This window comes from Cydia pomonella, chromosome 3 (genome assembly GCF_033807575.1).
Source record: "Cydia pomonella isolate Wapato2018A chromosome 3, ilCydPomo1, whole genome shotgun sequence".
NCBI lineage: Eukaryota > Metazoa > Arthropoda > Insecta > Lepidoptera > Tortricidae > Cydia > Cydia pomonella.
The window spans coordinates 6,033,971-6,055,179 of NC_084705.1; the positions used below are offsets into that span (position 1 = coordinate 6,033,971).

The following is a 21,209-nucleotide window of genomic DNA, read 5'->3' on the forward strand; positions in this document are numbered from 1 at the left end:
TCTGGCTATAGTACCAGTATTTCAGGAGAGAGATTACATTTATTGCGAGATTCAGGATGTCTACAATCCAAAACAGCGTCATCTAACGCGCTATTCGGGAACTACAAAAAATGTGTGCAGTCCGGGGTCATGGATGGATGGGATGGATGGGGGGGTGTTGGACCCGGGTACGTCCTTAAACTACGTCCAAAAGAGAGGTATGGGCAATGTGAATGTCATCTCGCCTTGTGTGGCAGGGCACAGCACAGCAGATGTCATTCCAGATCTAGAGCAGAGCCCAACTGGGGAAGTACCTCCACCTTACAGAATACCGCAGCCAAATAACACTTGACCCTACTCATAGTGTTGTGTTCCTGCCGGTGAGTAAGGTTGCCAGAGCTCAACGAGGGGGGTGGGGTTAGGGTCGGCAACGCGCATGTAACTCCTCTGGAGTTGCAGGTGTATATAGGCTACGGAGACTGCTTACCATCAGGCAGGCCGTATGCTTGTTTTCCACCGACGTAGTATAAAAAAAAAAAAAAATATCTCAAGAAAAATCTTACGGTGCCGTAGGCGTAGGTTAAGAGAGCGGAGTTTTTGAAAACTCGTACCGCTTTTTTTAAAACACAATAAGGTTGCCAAAACTTTAATTAGCAATCCTAAGGATTTTCTCTAGTGACACGAACCTACAGGGCCTTAATAGCGTGATTCAAGATTTTTGATAAGCAAAAAGGCGCTATCTTTCGAAATTTGCACCAAACTCCCATTCCTCCTAATTTTTTTTCAATTGTAACTTGTTGTTCCGAACGCCACCAGAGTTTGCTGTCACTGTCAATGTGACATTTGTTTGACAACGGTATAGCAATTTGCCTGACGAAATATTGTAATAGGTTAAGTTAAGAAAACTAAGTTTCTAAACATTTATAGTATATTTTTATATTATAAAAATTATTAAATAATTAATTCAGTATACTCTACATAATACAACTGCTTAATCACAATGAAAAAAGAAGGTAAGTCTCCTAAGAATAATTTCAGACATCTTATTGTTCTTAGAGGTTTTAAATATAAATTTTGTTCATTACAGAAGTTCAAGAAATTTTCTTAAAAATTTTGAGAGAAGAGGAAGATGTATCCGCTGGAGTTGCTGCAATTAGAACCTTGCTGACTGTTATAAAAACATATAAAGGTAGGATTTTATCTTGGGCAAACATACCTATTAAGTATTGATAATTTCCATATGTAACAAAATTAAGTCAAATAAATATTTTCATATGCCACGACAACTTAGACATAAACTATATACATACTACAGGACATTTATATAGCAGTATATAATCTCTCGGCTGTTAAAATCTCCCAATACTATCACTTCTTTATGTTTATTCTTCTTTTGCCTCCTACTTCTCCCTTGAAGGAGAGGCAATTTTAAATTATTATAATCAATGAATGTAGATAATGTAAACAATGTACCTAAGTATGTGTTAATTTAATTAATGGCTATTCTGATTCTGATATAATTACTTAACATTTGAGAAGGAAGAGTCCATTAGTCTCCGCCCACGCTTCAACTTCCTGGAAAAAAATGGTCTCCCACAGGGAAGTGTACTAGCTCCGACCCTTTTTAACATCTACACAAACGACCAACCCTGCCACCAGGAACAGATCGGTTTCTATATGCGGACGATCTGGCCTTAGCAGCACAGTGCCACTCGTTTGAGAGAGTCGAGAAAACCTTGTCTGAGGCGCTAGAACATCTCGGGACGTACTATAAGGCAAATTGCCTTCAGCCGAATCCCAGCAAAACGTAGACCTGTGCATTCCATCTGCGAAACCAACAAGCGCACAGGCCCCTATGCGTGATGTGGGACGGAGAGGTGATTGAACATTGCCCCTACCCACGATACCTAGGAATCACGCTAGATAGGGCACTGACTTTTAAGACCCATTGCGCCAACACCCGTATGAAAGTCAGCGCGCGTAATAACCTGCTGCGGAGACTTACATCGACAAGTTGGGGAGCGACTGCACATACTATGCGTACTACTGGACTGGCACTATGTTTTTCAGTAGGTGAGTTTGCCTGTCCAGTCTGGCATCGATCTGCACACGCGGGCCTTGTAACAGCCGCACTCAACGATACCTGTCGTACTATAACTGGATGCCTTAAGCCGACCCCCGCTTAACAGGTTATACCCGCTTGCGGGTGTGGCCCCTCCAGACATCCGCAGAGAGGTGGCTTGTGCTAGCGAAATGCGAAAACAACAGACTGACCCACGCCATCCGCTGCACGGCCATAACCTGCCACCCGTCCGCCTTAAAAGCCGCAAAAGTTTTACCAGGTGTACCAACCCTCTGGTGGGCGAACACGTCGATGCTCGCTCACTTTGGCGGAGGCGGTGCCCACCACCAGACATATATGTGCCAGTGTCGGAGCATTTACCACCCGGCCACAAAGAACCATGGCCCATCTGGAAGGCGATGAACAGGCTCAGGTCTCAGGTTGGCCGTTGTAAACAGAGCATGGTCAAATGGGGACTGCTTCGTGGCCACTCTATCCAATGTGCTTGCACCACAAACCATGGCGCACCTGCTGGATTGCCCCGCGTGTCCGCACTCGTGCTCTGAATCTGACCTGAGAGATGCCACGGTCCGGGCTGTCAGTACCGCTGCTTTCTGGGCATCCACTGTTTAGAGGAACCTCGACACGAGAGAAGAACATTTGGGAAGATTGTGCAATGGATAAGAATGTGTAGATTACAAAAAGAATTCAATTTGCATTATCATGAATGCTCAATTTCTATCAATTGTGTTGCATTAAGAAGTAGGTTACTAGTATTCTCATACAAATTTAACTCATAATATGTATGCATTGCTTAAAATGAGTGAATCTTTCAAATCACGACAGTTGTCTTAATAGTAGAATATTACATTGATTGCAGTGGCAACAGTGCGTGAGCTGGACCTGAACCTGCAGCTGGCAGTGGACGCCATGCGCCACTGCGACCAGCCCGTCACTGCCATCTCCTCCGGCTGTGAGCTCTTCATGCGCTTCATCACATTTGCCAAACTTGACATGGAGGTTTCTTAACTCTTAGTTTTAGATAGTAATAGTAATAGCCTTTATTTCATGCTTATCTTTTTAATACTGTGCTATTCTGTGCAGTTCTCCACCAGTATCTGTTGAAAAGTATCTTTTGACAGTTTTATATACCCCTTACTGCATGTAATAAAAAATATTTGTTGAAATTTAAACTTGAATAGCTGTCAATAGAGTTGAATATCATATCCGCCATTTATGATTCCTATGCGATAAAGGGTTAATGAAATATTTTAATAGATCATGAAGTTCTGTGGGAACTTAAGACCAATCTATAATGGGAAGAACTTTATGATCAACTTTATAATCCTTCCTTTTATATTCAAGAATGTTTGAGCTTGAAAACATAATGTTCATAATTTGATAAAATGTAACTATATTTGTTTACAGTCATTTGACAAGTGCCAGGAGATCATGCTGGAGCGTGGTAATGTGTTCTTACAAACGCTGCTCGAGGCGCGCGGCAAGGTCGCCGCTCAGGCACTGCCTTTCATCAGTGACGGATGTGTGAGTACCTGCTCTGTAAAACTCTCAGAACAATATATGTCTGCTTTCAACATAGAGTCGAGCCATACATTCTAATTCTGCCAATGACTCGTAATGATACAAATTATAGATAGATAGCTTACTTATCAGTAATTTCTAATTTAATCCCTGTATTGACAGACAGTAGCAAAGGCAAAGGAAGCCTCCCCTTTTAGTTTGTAATAAAGCATGATTATGCCATTATTACTCAGTATATTAATTAATCTGTGAAAGTCATCAGTGGACTTGTATGTCTCATTGTTTTATGAAGTTTTCACTATATGTATAATTGTGTTTGCAAAACCAATCATAATTGTTGACAATTTATATAAAATGAATACTTATGTAAGTACAGCATGTCTAAGCATATAAATACGGGTAAAGTGCCAAAAATATGTATACACTATTTTAATATATACATATTTTTGGCATTTTGTCCGTATCAATATTTTTAGTCGTGAGTGTACCATGATGCAACATTTTCTTTTTTTTATTAGAAAATATTGACACACTCTAGATCAAGAGTGGTACTGCAAGCAATGCTGGAAGCTGCTCAAGCCAACAAGAGGTTTCAAGTTTACGTGACCATGTCCGGCCCAGAGAATAGCGGGTTCGTATTTTATGCAATACTTTATCTCCTATGTACTGGTTATGGCGCAACTGAGACAACTTTTACATAAATAGATAAAATAATATTTAGTATTGATATATTTCCTGTAGTTCCGTTGCTGATAGATCCAATAGAGTATTTCAATATGCTTAAGGAACAGATCACGAAAGAAGATAAGAAACTGTCAACTCCATTTCAAATTTTAGTTCATTATTCTTTTATAACCTGTGTGTAGTATTCCATTGATTCACCATCCGGATATAATTATCTACCGTATATTCTCTGTATTTCGAGATCCATAATTGAGCTTCTGACTGATTTGTTTTGTCTATTCTAGAGCTCTTATGCACAAGCAGCTGACAGCAGCGGGCGTGGACGCCACGCTGATCCTGGACGCGGCCGTGGGCTACATCCTGGAGCAGGTGGACATCGTCATGCTCGGCGCCGAGGGCGTCACCGAAAGCGGCGGCATCATCAACAAGGTATACTATCAATTATCTCGGATGATTTTTTCGGGCTCTGCCCCTATGTTAAACAATAGCACATTGTGCAATGAGAGGGGGTAAGTAAAATTTTGGATATGAGGGTGAATTAAAGACCCGAGTTTCCAATATTCTTACCCCCGGAGTTACACACACTGTTTTTTATTACACTTGCGAAGAAAAAACTAAATTTTAAGCGAAATAACTCTAAAATACGGTGACATATCAAACATTCGCCGTCGTAATTTCATGAAAGGTTAGGCGTCGAAGGTACAGACCCATTCGGCATTCAGCCACGGTTGAAAATTATGTAAAAATATTTTAAACGGCTGTTAAATCAATTAAATTGAATAATTTTAAACATAAACAAAAATATTAAGTTATATATATATATACCTACGTCAGTATTTTAAAAGTAAAACTCATTTTGTGCTACTTGGTTTTTATGAACAAGTGACATAATTTTTTAAAAAGCTATAACTCCCTAGGGAGTTACACTAATCTACATATGAATAGATGTAACTGAGTGTGCGGGCACACACAACCCGACTTTCTCGTTCCGTTGCCCTCGGATCACACTTCTGACTGTATTTCTGAGAAAGGCCGTAACTTATTTTTGAATTTAAATCAACAGATCGGCACATACGGCCTAGCGATGGCAGCGCTAGAACTGAAGAAGCCCGTATACGTCCTCACAGAAAGCTTTAAATTCTCAAGGATATATCCCCTCAACCAGCAGGACCTGCCCAAGGAGTTCAAGTATCTATCCAGTGTGCTAAAGGTAATCTTTTTCTAATGAATGGTGGTCAATGAATGAAAGGTAATCTATATGAATGAATTATTTAGTAATAACATACGTTTTTCTTTACTATCGATTCCCGTCGAGGCGGCGATTTATTTGCGCAAGCGAGTTATTAGTACATTGTGTCACAAGGGAACAAAATGACTTATTTTCGGCGAGGACGTATATTGAATCACGAACGAAGCAAGGGATTCTAAAATAGGATATCAAGTATTAACGCCCAAGGTGGAAATAATTTTTCTACCATGTGACAACAACACCTATGAGGAAAATGTTCCATTCCAAAATATTATTTAACCTAAAATAATGGTGTCTTAAAACAGAAAAGTCCGTTAAAGTTAATCCGTCCTAGCAGGGAGAAAAGTGTCACATTGATCCCTCCTAGCGGGGAAGAAAAAACTTTATTAGATTACTAGAAAAAAGTTTATTTTTTTGTCTGTCACTCGTACAGATGACAAAATAACTTTTCTACTCAACTTTAATATTTTTACGGGTCTACTACGTGATCTAAATTTAAATAGTATTTTTCTCCAATATGCTTAGAAATGTTCACTTTATTGTAGCAAAAATAGTACGGGAAGGTCTGCATTATGGTCAAACTCAAATTAAAAAAATTCAAACCATTACTGTCGTGTTTTAGCGGACGGGAAGTTATTACTGTATTGTTTTTTACTTTTCAAAGACACTTATAGTTGCTGTAAATCTCAGGGTCTAAGAGCTAACTCGCAGTCCTAAAAAAAATGAATTCACAGAATGACAAGATTGACTATTAGTGTAGTTAAGTGAATTGCGTAATATTAACATTTTTAACTCTAAAGTAATCTACTATACTAAAAAAACCGGCCAAGTGCGAGTCAGGTTCGAATACCGAGGGTTCCGTACAAATTTAGCAACTTTTTTTAGATTTTTCCATGTACTTGTATTAGTTGTATTGTAAGACGATATTACTTGCCAAATTTCATAGTTCTAGGTCAACGGGAAGTAATACATATTAACATTTTGATTCCCTCGAGAGTGTCGAAATATACGTTTTCTCTAATATGCTCGGAAATGTTAACAAAAATAGAACGGGAAGTGCTTCTTTATGGTCAAACTCAAATAATAAAAATTCAAACCATTACTGTCGTGTTTTAGCGGACGGGAAGTTATTACTGTATTGTTTTTTACTTTTCAAAGACACTTATCCACTAAGAAATCCCAAACAGCCAATTATTATAGCCGCGCGCCGCGTCTACACGACAGTCGTGTATGATTGTGCGAATACTGCTTAATAAAATCAAAGACTATACATATAACTTTTATATTTTTTTAAGGATCTCGTGCATGCACATACAGCTTATATTGCACAATTATATTGAATGAACGAATATTGAATGGTACTGAATGGCCAGAATAAGTTGTGCCTTTAATTTTTTTTTTATTAATACAGAAGAAAATTATTTTTGGTCTCTTTCAATACCCCACGCACTGAATCACCTATTACATGAAACCATCATCATCGTCCTATTTTTTTTTAAATTTCATTGCAAGTTTGAGAAAAGCACTATACAAATCTCGGCGAGAAACGGGGTTGCCGGCCGCGTAATCCTATCCGACCTCGCTACGCTTGGCCGTATATATCTACTTGGCCTGTAACCCTTCGTTTCCCGTCCTCTATAGTAATGTACAATATAGTTGACTACAGCGTATCGAAAAAAAAATTATAGTCGAGTTGGGAGACTTGGGAGCCCATACATGAAAAGTACGCAATTATAGTTTCATAGTTTGGTATACGAAATCTTAATTCAATCATTACAGTCGACGAGTAGAAAAACTTAATTGATATTTCGCGCCAGTAAATTGGAAGCTTCTGTGCACGCTCCTGCCTGTTGAGACTGACATAGTGTATATCTACACAGAAGGGCGCGGAGCTGAGCAAGCAGCACCCGCTGGTGGACTACACGCCGCCCGCCTACATCACGCTGCTGTTCACCGACCTCGGCATCCTCACGCCCTCCGCCGTCAGCGACGAGCTCATCAAACTATACTTGTAATATATTTATTTGATATACAGACTTGTTTTAGTTCTGTCCTCTGTACTGATGTGCCCTCGGAAAGTTACCTAAATCGAGGAGAATTTGAAGTAGAGGTGGATTGACAAAGGAAACTTTGTTGCCACGGTAAATTTACTGCCATCTTTCGACACATTATTATGTGTGTTACTAGATCATAGACCAAAGGTATGGCGGCATCGCGGCCATAACCTTTAGCCTATGCTCTATTAGATGGCGCCACTTTATTGATATTGAACAAATTTAACACATATGAATGAAAGAATAAGGGTCAAAGTCAAAGGGCGTTCTAAAAGTTTTAATAATGTGCCGAAAGATGGCAGTAAATTTACTGTGGCTACAATGTTTTCTTTGACAATCTACCTGTATTTCAAATTCTCTTTGTCTAAATTGCGAAATTTCCGCTTTAAAAATTTCGGAAACTTCTTTTTTTTTCTAAATGAAAGTCTCTTTAGTTTCCTGTAAAATTTTGGAAAATATTTCCAACTTTTTGGAAACTCACCAATTTGCACATCTGTAGTCCTCTGTGGGGCCCGATGTCCGGGAGTCGTGTGGAATTTTTGGTCTCGAAAAATTGAGCTTCCAGCGGTGAGCTCCAATATTTTGAAATAGGACTGTAAAACTTAGAACCGCCTTCTAATTTCTTGCAATTTCAGAACCTCACAAGTGTCACGTACAGGATGCTTCAAAAGCGCACGCACTTGCTAGACTGAAACCGCAAGAAATTAATCGCAGTGCGTGCTAAGACTAATTATTGGTCCTTAATTTTTTAACACTCGACCATCGATGTAATATACCATATATTACATCGATGCACTCGACCTTATTTCTTGAAATAAGCCAAAATTTGCTTTTGCCTTGGCAAAAGAGATGACAATCGTAGCTCTTTTAAATACTTTAGGTACTTTTTAATTGGATATTTTAAATGTTCAACATTTTTTGGGATAAAAAAAACAAACTTTTCCAATATTATCTGGCACTTTTATTATGAAAAAAATATGTACAGTCAATTTGTTACCATTAAAATATTAAACGCAATATACTATAGCACTTACATTAATATTCATCTCACTTTGTGTTTTATAAACGTTAAATTCATATACTCTCATCACGTATTCATGCACAAGATCCTAGGCAAGACACATTAGGTATATAGAAAATAAAGTATTTCATGGAAGCACTATACCACTTATCACATTACATACCGAACTCCCGCGTTCATTTCTTAACATAACATAAACCCTTTAACAAGCATGTTTTTATAACATCAAGATATACAAGGCACATGATGGAAGCACAGTGAAGTATTTCATTATTTAGTACACATAATAAAAATACAAATCTCATTACATAATATTCATTGAAAAAAAAACAATATGAACTACACAATATTTATTCCATCAAACACTTATGTACTACATGCGGAAGACTGTCTAAATACACCTATATTTGAATGAGTCTTCAATCACTATATATGAATACATATTACTGACTACTGTCCGTTTCCTACTTGCTAGAAAGTACCATTCGAAAGAGATCATCACTCCGCGTCGTTCCAACAATACTAAGCAACAAGTACCCTAACTGTACACACACACACACACACATTATTCTTACAACTTACTTTATTCAAACAAAACAACGTTACAATTCATGTTTACAAACCAACGTGTATTTAATGGTGTTTTCACATAGAGGTACAAGTATTCCTCTAAATTACTCATATTTAAGCTCGGTTCGATAAAATCTGGCAATTATTACTTCTTGCTTCAAACTTTCAATATGTTTCCTGGCCACATTTTTAAAAGGTAAACGGTACATGTATAATTGTCAGATAAATTAACAAATCGATCCAAACAAAATAATATCGTTGAAAATACAAATAATCATTTCGATGCATGAAATTGAAAAGTAATAAAATAATAGAAAATGCTATTTTAAATCAATGTCAATAGTTTGGTCATTTGCACCATTTTAAATTAAGTATACAAATTTTAAAACCGATAAAATTTAGCAAACCTTTGTTAAATTATGTCCCTTTTGAAAAAACTTAGATGACAAAATGACAGATAAGTTTATATTCTATCAAGGTATATCAGGGGCTTGTTTGACTTGACAGGCGTTTATGAATAATGCCATTGCCTATATTTCTCATTGTCATATTAAAAACAACCTAACTGATCATTGTTATTTATTTTTGTCACTTATGGTTTACGAAAGGTCAGTTAATTGTAGTTTTGAGTAGTATGCACTAAATAGAGTAATTGGGGTTAAATTACTAAAATGTGCTTTTCGGAAAATAGTCATCGTAGCGATCGTTTGTTATCTATCTGTACCGTTGCACTGCAGCGCCATCTGCGCTAAGTTTAATATCTGTACAACATAGACACATGGTGGTCGCGTGGTGCGGTCCCTAAGTTCCCAGTCATCTATGTCAACGATAGTTCATGCCGAAAGCTGCTTATATTATGCTTTGTAGTTTGGCTAGTGATGATGCATTATCAGTGCAGTCATTAGATATGTGAACGTCACGGCCACGTGGCGAGCGGTCGCATGGTGCAGTCGCCTACTGCAGTCACGCTCTGTGCAGCACGAGCTGCGTAATCGTTAGATACGTGAATAGCAGCCCCTAGACGGACAGGGCTACCGGTTGTAGATGTTGTCGATGGCGCTGTAGAGCTGGTGGAAGTGCGGCCGCTTGTCGGGCTCGTACTCCCAGCAGCGCAGCATCAGCGCGTACACGTCCTCGCCGCAGCCCTCCGGCGCCGGCATGCGGTACCCTGCAACATCAAACGCGACCTCAGTAAACAAGCCCATACTGCTTGCGTATGTCAACTTGTGTCAGAAAGATACAAGGGGTTTATTTTTTCCTAAACACTCAGTCATTTGAGAACATTATAGATTCGGTTTTAGCGGTAGTTTCTACTGTTATCTCGGGTTATCCTCTGATTGCTTACTTGAGCGTAAGATAAGTGGATAAACGTTAGAATTAGATAGAGCGTCGTACCCGAGTCGATCTTCTCTCGGGCGCGCGAGTTGGTCATGCCGGCGTAGGGCGTCTCGCCCTTGGAGAAGATCTCCCACATCAGCACGCCGTAGCTCCACACGTCGCACAGAGACGTGTATTTGCCTGCAACAAACCAACGTTGTAATAATTCATGTCAGTCTTGTTTGATGCCGTCAGATCGGAAGTAATCGACGTAGATTGATGTCGAATCGGTTTTACAAAGACATTTTACATTGCAGATATACAGCAAGAATTATTTATTTGGGATGTCTTCCCGAGTCATTGACTGATTTAGCTGTAAGCTAAAGTTGTGGCAGTCGCGTGCAGGCAGGTCGCGGCGAATGCCTTTCTCGCCAGAATAGTTGAGATACTAACCATAATTCAAGGCCTCCGGTGCCGTCCACTTGATGGGTATCTGTTTCATGCCGCCCGACACGATATACTCCTCCTCCTCCCGGGACATGCCGAAGTCGGAGATCTTGACGGCGTGGTCGTCGCCGACCAGGCAGTTCCTGGCGGCCAGGTCGCGGTGGATGCAGTTCTTGGCCTCGAGGTAGCGCATGCCGGCGGCGGCGTCGCGGCACATGGCCAGCAGCGCGCGCGCGCCCAGCGCCGCCGCGCGCTGCCGCAGGAACGTCAGCAGCGACCCGCCTGCGGACACCGACCGGACCAGCTCAACCGAATGCTGCATTCCTCAATTAAGGCAACAATCATACGTGACACGGTATTCATCTCGATGGGGATCTAGAAACTTTAACTGAGTGGATACGGTGTAAAGTTATTAACGAATATAACAGCAATGTACCAAATCTCTCTCTTCTTAGTCGTGCACTCTTGGCAGAGTGGTCGTGGTCATGTCTAGGTTGAGTGTTTCGCTACCACTTCCCCGGTGATGCGACGCCATGTACCAAATATAAATTTAGGCAACTTAATTAAAAATATATTTTACAATACAATGGCGCTACTTTCCGGCACGCGTGTGGGAATGAGAACTTTCCGTGCTTATGTCGAAACTTTAAAGCGCCATATGTACTGTAAAACGTTGTACGATACACGTACAAAAAGGTAATTCGCAATTCGTGTTTTAATTTATCACCAATCGTTACGAATTTCCTATTTTCTGCACTTGTATCGTAAATAACTATTACAGTACATATGGTGCTACTTTCCCACACGCGTACGCATTGCCATCGCTTAAATTATCGATCGAAAGCTGCAGCTTATCAAACTCACGGAATCCAAGACGTGACCTCATATATTTTCGATACTTGTGCAACTACGATTACCTACACATGTTACTATGTTACCATTTTTTAACAGATAACAGATATAATAAACACTCTTACACCGCTTTTCGCAGTCACTCTACTCCACGGTTGCCGGTTTCATTATCCCATTTATCTTGGCATTCTCACCTGACACCAGCTCCATGACTATCATGATGGGCTGCTTCTGCACGGCGATGCCGATGAGCCGCACGATGTTGGGGTGCTGGTACTGCTTGAGTATTCTGCCTTCCTGAAGGAAGGTCCGCTTCTGCTCCTCCGGCAGGGCTACGCGACATGTCTTCACCGCCACCTCTTGCCCTGACGTCTTTAGCCGCGCCTTGTATACATCGCCGAAGTTGCCCTGTCAAGCATTAGGTAAATGTTAGGAAATATTTTTCGAAAAAAGGTTGTGTCGTGGTTGAGCTCCCACGTCTCGAGCGGCACGGTCCGGCGCAGTAAAGCCCCTGAGCGAGCTGTTACGGGCACGCTGCCACCAGCTCGGGCCCGACGGTAATGTCTTACCCGTCCGATCTTGTCCAGCAGCTGCACGTCGTCGTTGTTGAGCTCCCACGTCTCGCGCGGCACGGCGCGGCGCAGTAGAGCCCCTGAGCGAGCTGTTACGGGCACGCCGCTGGTGCGCTGCCACGCAATCAGCTCCGCCACCGAGGGGAACGCTGCGCCCTCGAACCTGTAGTGGCCCTGAAACACGTACAAATGCAACATAGTTACAGATATAAGTGAACATTCAAACATTTGTAACGAGGAGAGTTCCAACAAGGGTATCTACGGTATCAGATATTTCAATACAACTTGAATGATCAGTTGATCACAGAAAAGGCACATCACACCTCAGACAGACGAAGACATAAAATAAAATAAATCGGTTCTTTGCGAGAATGACACTGGTTATTTCGGAGGATATTAAGAATTCCACTGCCCACTGCATAAAATGCAATACTATTCCAACAAACTAAAGGTGTTCACAAAATGGTTTCTGATAAAAATCAGAAAACATAAATGATGATGAGAGAATGATGGTGGGATCAGAAATTTCTTTGTAAGTTAAGACTCGTGTTGTCAAAGGATTCTTCGGGTGTGGTTTACACGTACAGACACTGTCTGTGCTGGCCCCAGTACACGGACAGCACCAACTGCCGCAGTCTTTCCACTAGCAGTATACCGCCATGACATACCTCCGGCGTGGTCTGCACGATGAAGTGCTTGTGCTGGCCCCAGCAGACAGACAGCACTAGTTGCCTCGCGTGGTTGCGCGTGGTCTCGCGCACGAGGTAGTCGCCGTCGGCGCGCAGCAGCCGCACCACCTCCTCGCGCGGCAGCACGCCGTGGAACCACTCCTGCTCCACCAGCGACCGCTCCGCCTCCAGCGTGCCCACCTGCCAATTCCACTGCGCATGAGTACAAGCATTGGTTAAGAAAAAGAAAGCATCTTTAGCAATGTGGACCTGTTATATCTTGCACCTGATTTGAACACGATGTGCTTCCACGAGTATTTTACTTTATAGACTTTCATTGAACATATATTGTAATAAAGTGATAATGATAACAAATAACAAGTAACTAGGTATGCGCATGCTTCCGAAGTTACCGCACATTGTCACAGACAGATATATAGATATACGCCTGCAATACAACATGGATATATCACTCAGCACGCAACTGATCAGTGTTCAGCTCTCTAAGTATATAAATAAACCTTTCTCACATTCGTATTTCATAGAAAAGGCTAGTACACTTGACCCTGCTGGTAAGGTACCATGACATGACAAAAGAACATTAGGTTATGACCTAAAAACTAAAGCTATCCTTGATTTACCCATGACTCACTACTAAGGAATCAAGTGGGTCAATGTGACGCTTCTTTCCAGTGGCGGCGCGCCACAAATATTCGTAGGGAACCCGGAGCTAACTTTGCTTTCCTTTTCTCCATGAGCCGATCGTGAAAGTACTCAACGGGCTGAAATTAGACAAGCCGGTGGGAATCGAGTTCTTTGAACGATCCGCCACTGCTTCTTTCTAATAATACGTAAATTGGGTCAAGTTTTACGTTACTGATTCCCCTAACAATTAAAATCGCAGAGCTAAAACATTCAATTAGTTCTCACAACGAAATGGCACGCGTTAGGAGTAAACGAAAACAAAAACCGAACAGTTAACGTCAAATTACATGCAAACACAACATTCCAACCACAACGATGCAGTAATCGGACATACGAATTCTTCCTCAAGTTGTAATTCTTGTAGCTGCTGTAACTCCTGCAACTGTTGTAAGTCGTGTAGCTGTTGCAATTCTTGTAAATGTTGTAATTCCTGCAGTTTTTTCAAACGCTTCTTACGCCGCGGCACCACCACCGGGGGCGGCAACTCCGAGCGAGTTATGTACATTGAAAACGGATCATCCATCACGACGATAGATAGGTATTTATATTATCACTTTATTATTATCTGCACATAATCACCCGACAGCAACCGAGGGAAACAGGATGCGGTAGAGGTAAAACTGCCGACTGAGGCGCGTTTAGACATCACGTAAATAGGGAAACGTTCGAAGAACGTCGCAAGTTCGCTTTACCTTGATTTTGAAACTGAGTTTTGGAGCGAGGCGGTGCTATTTTAATTTCATTTGAAAGCTATCCCGAGCGAAGTTCGCACGCTCGCGCACGGCGAGTCTATAGTTAGAACGTTGCTGACGAACTCGTGTGTGTTTATACGTTGTCGTAAACATTTAGACGCGTGTAAAAATAAGCCGCATGCATCCTGCGAAAGCCCATGCCTTGCCTAATGGCGTTCGCCTGCAGGCGCCGGCGGACGACGCCGCGGCGACCTTCGACCATCGATCAGCGTGCGAGAGCGCGTGACTTGTCTTTGTACAGTTTCAATGGATCGAAGGCAACCACCGCGTCGTCCCGGCCGCCGGAGGAGAAGCTACCCGTGCGAATGATCTTCAGTGTTAGGCTCGCGCACTCACCACACGGTTAGGACAACTACGTTTTCGTCGTCTTCTCTTCTTGAAGATGCTTTTGTTTACACGACAATGCACATACACGTCCATGCGTTTGGTCAAACGTCTCTTAAGGACTCCGAGCCGTTTCCTGCGGCGGGTCCCGTCGGTTACCGAGTCGGCGGGCCCCTCGCTGCTGCTGCGGTAGGTTTTGGGGGGCAGTGCCGGGCTGGAGGGCACGGACTTGCGCCGGAAGGGGCGCGCTAACATCCGGAAGAAGGGTCGCGGCGGGATTATGGAGTGCAGCCGCAGACGCAGCGCCTCGGTGGACGTTTTCGACCCAATCGAGGAACGCTCCTGAATTCAAGTGTAGTGTCCATATTAGGCAGAGGCCTACTTGTATTGGGTACCGGTGGCTTATTTACTTGACATGAGGAATCTTTTAATTGTGAGCTCAACGAGAAATACTTACAAAGAGGTATGAATGTGATGGAAATTTCAGTTTGTAGATATACCCGTATTTTAGTTGGCGGAACCCTAATATTTTACCAGAAATCAGAAAATTTACTTACTGCCAGATAACTATTTATTATCTTAATCATGTGCGTGTTCGTATGTTTTCACATATGAAAACTAAAAAATCTCATAACTCACGTAGCTCGACTAAACAAAACATCCTACGCGCAGTTTCCGATGTCCGAATGTTATTCTGCAGCCTGAATTAACAACGCGTAGGTTTCACGAATTAAACCATGAATCATAACAATCCGGTGGCAATGTAGTTCTACTTCGCAAACACCAATTGATTCAAGTGTGCGGTCTATGAACAGTTGCGATTTGATTTACAAAATTATGACATTAAATAGTAGAATTAAGAAATAATACATACCTAATCTAAACATACAATATGAATGATTAAATACATATTATGAAAGAAAATAAATATGAGCTCAATATTTTTACGTCCATTGAAGCGAAAATAAATAGAGAGGAAAGAAGTAAGTATATACCTATGTTTTATTACATGGAAACTACAATTTAATAATGGTCCACAAATAAGCGAAGCTACTAAATTACCGTTTCTAGGTATCACATGGTTTAATTTAGTCAGTTCTGAAGAAAGATAAACACTTCAAAATTATGAGACATTTTTAAACGTTTTATGGACACGCTAAGGGCCACTTGCACCATCCCACTTCCCCGAGGTTAACTTGTTAAACCGTTAACCCAGAGTCAAATTGTACAGGTAACCAGAGTTAGGGGGATGGTGCAAGTGGCGCTAAGGCACCTAAAATAAAAGTCGTCATCGACAGTCGTAGTTCAAAATGAAGACAATAGTTAAGTTAATGTATGTCATTTTCTGTACAAAACAGTCTGCCGTTTTTTGCGGAAGACGGGCACGACAATTGTATGTCTATTTGTACGTAACGTAAAAATTGGCATGTCAGATAACTTCAGTCAATACAAAAGTATGTACTCGGCAGGGGGTAAGCTACTAAATTCATAAAGTTAATCTATTAATCACTTTGACAAAATGAGGTAGATCGCTTTTTACAGTGGTACGGTCTACTATAGTTAGTATGCAAGGCAAGTGAGTATCCTGCGCTGAGCTGCAGCTGCACTGACCTGGTGGTCGGGCGAGCTGCCGTCCAGGCTGTCCACGCCCACGGTCTCGGCCGACAGGTCGGGGCAGCCGCTCGGCGCCTCCTCGCAGCCCAGCTCCGCCAACGCAGACCTGTTGGGAATTGGAAAAATCACATAGTAGCGCAATTACGAACAGGTAAACTAGTAACTGGTTCATTCATTCATTTCATTTTATTATTGTGTAGGTATTTACTAATGCAGCAGTTCTCAAACTGTTTTGGTGACGATACCCTTTTGGAAAGCGAAACACTTGACGGAACCCCAAATTAATACTATATGGAAATATTCAGCAGTTAGACACATTGTTTTTAGATACCCAAGTAAGTACCTATAGCTTACCGGTTTCCAAGGAATATGCATGTCACAGAGTAAGTTAGTGTGAAGGGTATTCTAATTATTCTCCACTGACCTAATCATCTCGGCTTGCTTGGCGCACTTGCGTTCAGCCATCCGCAGCTCCAGCAGCTTCACCGGTTCGGTCGCCGTCGCCGGGATCGGCGGAGGGGAATGCCTGGTACAATGGTAACGATACAGTACTATCTTACGTACACAATGTCGTATGCATATTTTAAAAATGTATACTTCACTTCAATCTATACATATATTTTATCTTAGTATATCCTTATATTAGTAAAATCTTACATGCGTCAAAATTATTTTCGTTGTCTTGTTTCTGACCAATTTGTCACAATTGTATTTGTGCCTTCTATCAAATAAATAAATAAAGTCGAGTGACATTGCATGTCTTTTGTTGTAACGATTGATTGATTTACAAATTGCCGCTTTCTAGCACTAACGATCACTGAGCAAAGCAGACAGACTGACATGGCCAAAATATAACGGTTCCTAGTTTACTACGGAACCCTAAAAAGTAGGACTGGTATGAGCATATATTATATTGTATTAATCTCGTCGGCTGAATGCTAATTCATGGCAGGAAACCGCGCTGGATCGGGACAGGTGGCGTTCTCTCGTTTCGGAGGCCAAGATTCTTTTTGGATCGCTGAGCCAAAGCAGTTAGTTAGTTATTATATAACACCGCTCTATTAATTTATTTGTTGTAACTTATTTTAGATGCTCTTTGTAAACTAGAGCTAGTTGGATGATATAAATAATATATTTTCTTAACTTTCAAAGATAAAAATGCCGACAATAATTACCGCTTACCACGTTCATAAATACTTGTAATAACTAAGGGTTTAGCTACTTTAGCTACAATTAGTTTCCAACTACTTCATACAATCTGTATTATGTGTACTTGTTTATTTCTTCTCGGTAAAGTACTAATTTGGGCTAGACTTCCGTAACGTTATCGCGTAACCTAAACAAGGACCTGTGTGTGTTTACCCCATTCCCCTGTGTTATTCATCAAGTCGTATGAATATCGGATTTCTATGACGCATAGACTTTTTTTGTGTAATAGGTAGGTACATATTACGATCACAAATAAGCCAGCAATGCGCACTGAATAGTATTTCAACACGAGGCACTTGCAATGTAAACTATATAGGCACATAAAGATAAATATCAGCAATTCATCAGCAAACAAAACATTGTATGTAATAGTTATACACATTACGCTGATCACAGATTTATAAATGTGAACAAATTAATGCTACTGCCGAATGAGTCTCAGAAAATATACTCGTAGTATTATATTAATAATATATGTTATGCATATTCATCTTATAGTTTCGATTAGGTAGGTATAATTTAATATACCCACTTCGTTTTAAGTTAAAGTGGTTAATTAAGGTAAAACGAATAAAAACCAATTGAACCAACAACTAATATACGTAATGCGATAAGCATAATTTCAATATCCTAAAAACATACCTACATATACAAAAAAGTGTAGGAAAAATATGCAAACAATTTACCTACCTATTTATTTGCCCACAGAAATATCCATGCATAAAATTGACCGAAGTAGTGCTATGATTTATCCATATAAATCGTTAAGGTTGACTGGTAGAAAATACCTTGTGGCATTAAGTCCGCCTTTTGTAAGATTTTTTTTTCTGATGTGGAATAAAGATTAAATAAATAAATATATGTCAGTGCCATGGTCGCCATTGGTGATGCTGGTGTTATTGCTCTCTTGCAGACGCCATTGTCGTCCGGCACCAGCTAGGCTTAATTCTCGCGGTTGTCTTGCAGCAGCGCGCCCTAAAGTTCCGTCGACTTCTTCTTGAGCCCCTCCATTATCAGACTGTCTACAGCTCACACAGCCACTAGTCATACCTGTCGATCCCATTAACGCCGTTGGTGAGACTGGTGTTGTTGTTCTTGCAGACGCCATTGGCCTCCGGCACCAGCTGCGCCTGTTTCTCGCGGTTATCTTGTAGTGTGCCCTCGAGTTCCGTCAGCTTCTCCTTCAGCCACTCCACAGTCAGGTTGTCCACTGTCAGCTGGTTGGGCTGCAGCTTGCCGCTCGTGTCCTCTACTAGACTCTCGTCGAACGTGAACGATACTGGCGTTGAAGGGGGCGATCTGAAACAATTTTGACATTAATAGGTAACAAATAATGGTAAAAGCTGGAAGCTAGTTAATATTGGCAGGCCATAATTTGTAGGAGTAGTAAACGGTGTTTCATATGCAAAGCAACCGATGTGCACTGGCTATTGATCCTAACAAGCCAAGTAATTCAGAATTTAGAAGAAGATATTTATTTTCGTTCTACTGCATTTTTAGGCGCTTAGCACACTGGATCCGATTCGCACGTCTCAGTGTGCTAAGCGCCATTTTAAACAGAAACCTCGACACGAAAGAAAAAGAAAAACAATATAGAAAGAGGGGTTTTAAATTAATATAATTAAAGATTTATAAAATTTTACTGTATATAATTGACGGTATACCGTTGAAAAATAATTTAAACGTAACGGTGCATGCAGCTCTATCAACATTTTCTTCGTTCATTATTAAAGAAAAAAAAAATTACTGTTTACGATTAATCAATTAATAGGTAGGTAAATGATATTTGAATTCTTAAATCATATTTGATATAACCATTTGTGTCCTTAGTTAATTAAAATGACAAAATACCTACAGGGCTTTTCCTGCTCACAATTTAAAGCCATGCCTTCATGAATCATATTATTACCACAATGATAATTAAATGATCAAAATAATATTATCATTTGTTGGTTAGGTAATTAACATAAGTATAGGCAGGTAACCCTAAGTACTAACTTGTATCTCTCTATGAAATCCTGGAGTACACTCCTCGTGGGGCTTCAGTTTCTGCGCGGTGGAGTCCTCCTTGCTCTGGATCTCCCGGAACTTGACCGTGTTGAAGTCGGACCGCTGGTTTGGTAAATAACATGGTAGCTGTGTGGTTAAGTTACGAGTAGGTAACCCTGCGTACTGACTTGTACTTCTCTAAGAACTCCTTGTACTCCTCGTGGGGCTTGAGGTTCTGCACGGTGGAGTCCACCTTGCTCTGGATCTCCCGGAACTTGTCCGTGTTGAAGTCCGACCGCTGCACCACCTCCAAAAGGATGTTCTTCCTGTTGACAACAAATATTACGTTAGTTATATAATAGTACATTACGAATTTACGATACAAGTGCGAAAAATAGGAAATTCAAAACGAGTGGCGATAAATTAAAACACTACCGAAGGGAGTGTTTTACATCGACACGAGTTGCGACGAATTACCTATTCGCACATGTATCGTACAACGTTTTACAGTACATATGGCCCTTTAAATGTTTGACACAGTAACGTAATATGCTAATTTGCGCACTAGTGCGGTAAAGTAGCACCATATGTACTGTAAAGATAATTATTATACAGAGATTGATTGCGTGAAGTTACTGAAGATTGTTTGTTTGTTTCTATAATGCAATAAACAATTGCATTTATTATGCAATGTTTATGACTGATTACCAAATCACGCTTTGCTTGTAGCGAGACTAGTAAGTAGGTAGGAAAAGCGAAATGGCTTTACTCCTATCAATTTAAATGAGTCTTATTATTCATACGACTCATATTATTTAAAAAGGGGGAGGGGGGTAGTACAGTTAGAGATACAGGAACGTAATTTTCGTCTTCTTGATATAGTATCCTATGCACCAAAAAATTTACTAAATAGAAAAAAGGGCCTCAGTCAATGCCTCGCCTTCCTTCTTCCTCGCGTTGTTCCGGCGTTTTGCCACAGCTCAAGGGAACCCGGGGTCTGCTTAACAACTAATGCCTCGCCGTCAGCAATTATTAATAGGTTTAGCTAGTGCTGGGTAGCACTACCGTTCCGCAGCGTGCTATCCCATTCTATCGCCAAAGCCAAGAGCAACATGTTTTCAAGCACGAGTTAGCGGTGGCATCTCCCTGCCTGCTACTGGTCTGGTTCTCATTGTTCCGATGCAGCCTTTGACACGCTTTGCCGTACCTACCTACATGCTACCCTGGCCTGGGTACAGACCAGCGGCCAGAAGCAGCACGTACTCGTTGTGCGCCCAGCACAGCCTCCGACACGCTACAATGTCACACTGTGTACTGAACTGACCAAGAGGTGGCGGTGGCCTCGCCCTGCCGCCGCTGCATGTCGAGCAGCGCGGGCAGCGCGGCCGTCCGCAGCGCGCGCTCGCACTCCGTGGCCTCGGCCAGGAGCAGCACGTACTCGTTGTGCGCACGGTGCAGCCTCCGGCACGCTTTGCCATACTTGTCCCGCGTCTCGTCCAGCTTGCGCCCACCTCGACTCGTTGGGCCTGGAATGGGCACACATTCAATGACAAATATCACGCGAAATATTCGTGTTGCATACCAATAGAATAACAAAGG

The 21,209-nt window shown here is 41.3% G+C and overlaps 2 protein-coding genes and 1 long non-coding RNA gene across 8 annotated transcripts in view; 2 read left to right on the forward strand and 1 right to left on the reverse strand.

Moving 5' to 3' along the window:
• LOC133515907 (uncharacterized) overlaps nucleotides 1-21,209 on the forward strand; it is a 76,787-nt gene that overhangs the window by 9,868 nt on the left and 45,710 nt on the right. The gene's annotated exons all lie outside the window — the stretch shown is intronic.
• LOC133515899 (translation initiation factor eIF-2B subunit alpha) lies at nucleotides 823-7,548 on the forward strand. Its single transcript, XM_061848531.1, has 8 exons — nucleotides 823-992; nucleotides 1,067-1,168; nucleotides 2,922-3,061; nucleotides 3,470-3,586; nucleotides 4,102-4,214; nucleotides 4,552-4,696; nucleotides 5,331-5,477; nucleotides 7,397-7,548. The coding sequence occupies exons 1-8, from the start codon at nucleotides 980-982 to the stop codon at nucleotides 7,529-7,531; spliced, it is 912 nt and encodes a 303-aa protein (XP_061704515.1). The 5' UTR covers nucleotides 823-979; the 3' UTR covers nucleotides 7,532-7,548.
• Nucleotides 8,509-21,209, reverse strand: part of LOC133515904 (tyrosine-protein kinase Fer) — a 67,039-nt gene continuing 54,338 nt past the window's right edge. For 2 of the 4 annotated variants that reach the window (XM_061848545.1, XM_061848546.1), the window contains exons 4-15: nucleotides 20,935-21,136; nucleotides 19,799-19,936; nucleotides 18,672-18,920; nucleotides 16,837-16,938; nucleotides 16,410-16,518; nucleotides 14,958-15,140; nucleotides 13,018-13,218; nucleotides 12,347-12,523; nucleotides 11,972-12,185; nucleotides 10,932-11,207; nucleotides 10,557-10,679; nucleotides 8,509-10,329 (exon numbers count right to left, since the gene is read on the reverse strand). In XM_061848545.1, the coding sequence (XP_061704529.1) occupies nucleotides 10,193-10,329; nucleotides 10,557-10,679; nucleotides 10,932-11,207; nucleotides 11,972-12,185; nucleotides 12,347-12,523; nucleotides 13,018-13,218; nucleotides 14,958-15,140; nucleotides 16,410-16,518; nucleotides 16,837-16,938; nucleotides 18,672-18,920; nucleotides 19,799-19,936; nucleotides 20,935-21,136 (2,111 nt within the window). In that variant the 3' untranslated portion in view covers nucleotides 8,509-10,192. Of the gene's footprint in view, nucleotides 10,330-10,556; nucleotides 10,680-10,931; nucleotides 11,208-11,971; nucleotides 12,186-12,346; nucleotides 12,524-13,017; nucleotides 13,219-14,056; nucleotides 14,933-14,957; nucleotides 15,141-16,409; nucleotides 16,519-16,836; nucleotides 16,939-18,671; nucleotides 18,921-19,798; nucleotides 19,937-20,934; nucleotides 21,137-21,209 lie in introns of those variants that run through there. The other 2 variants (XM_061848547.1, XM_061848549.1) reach the window with 2 other exon arrangements.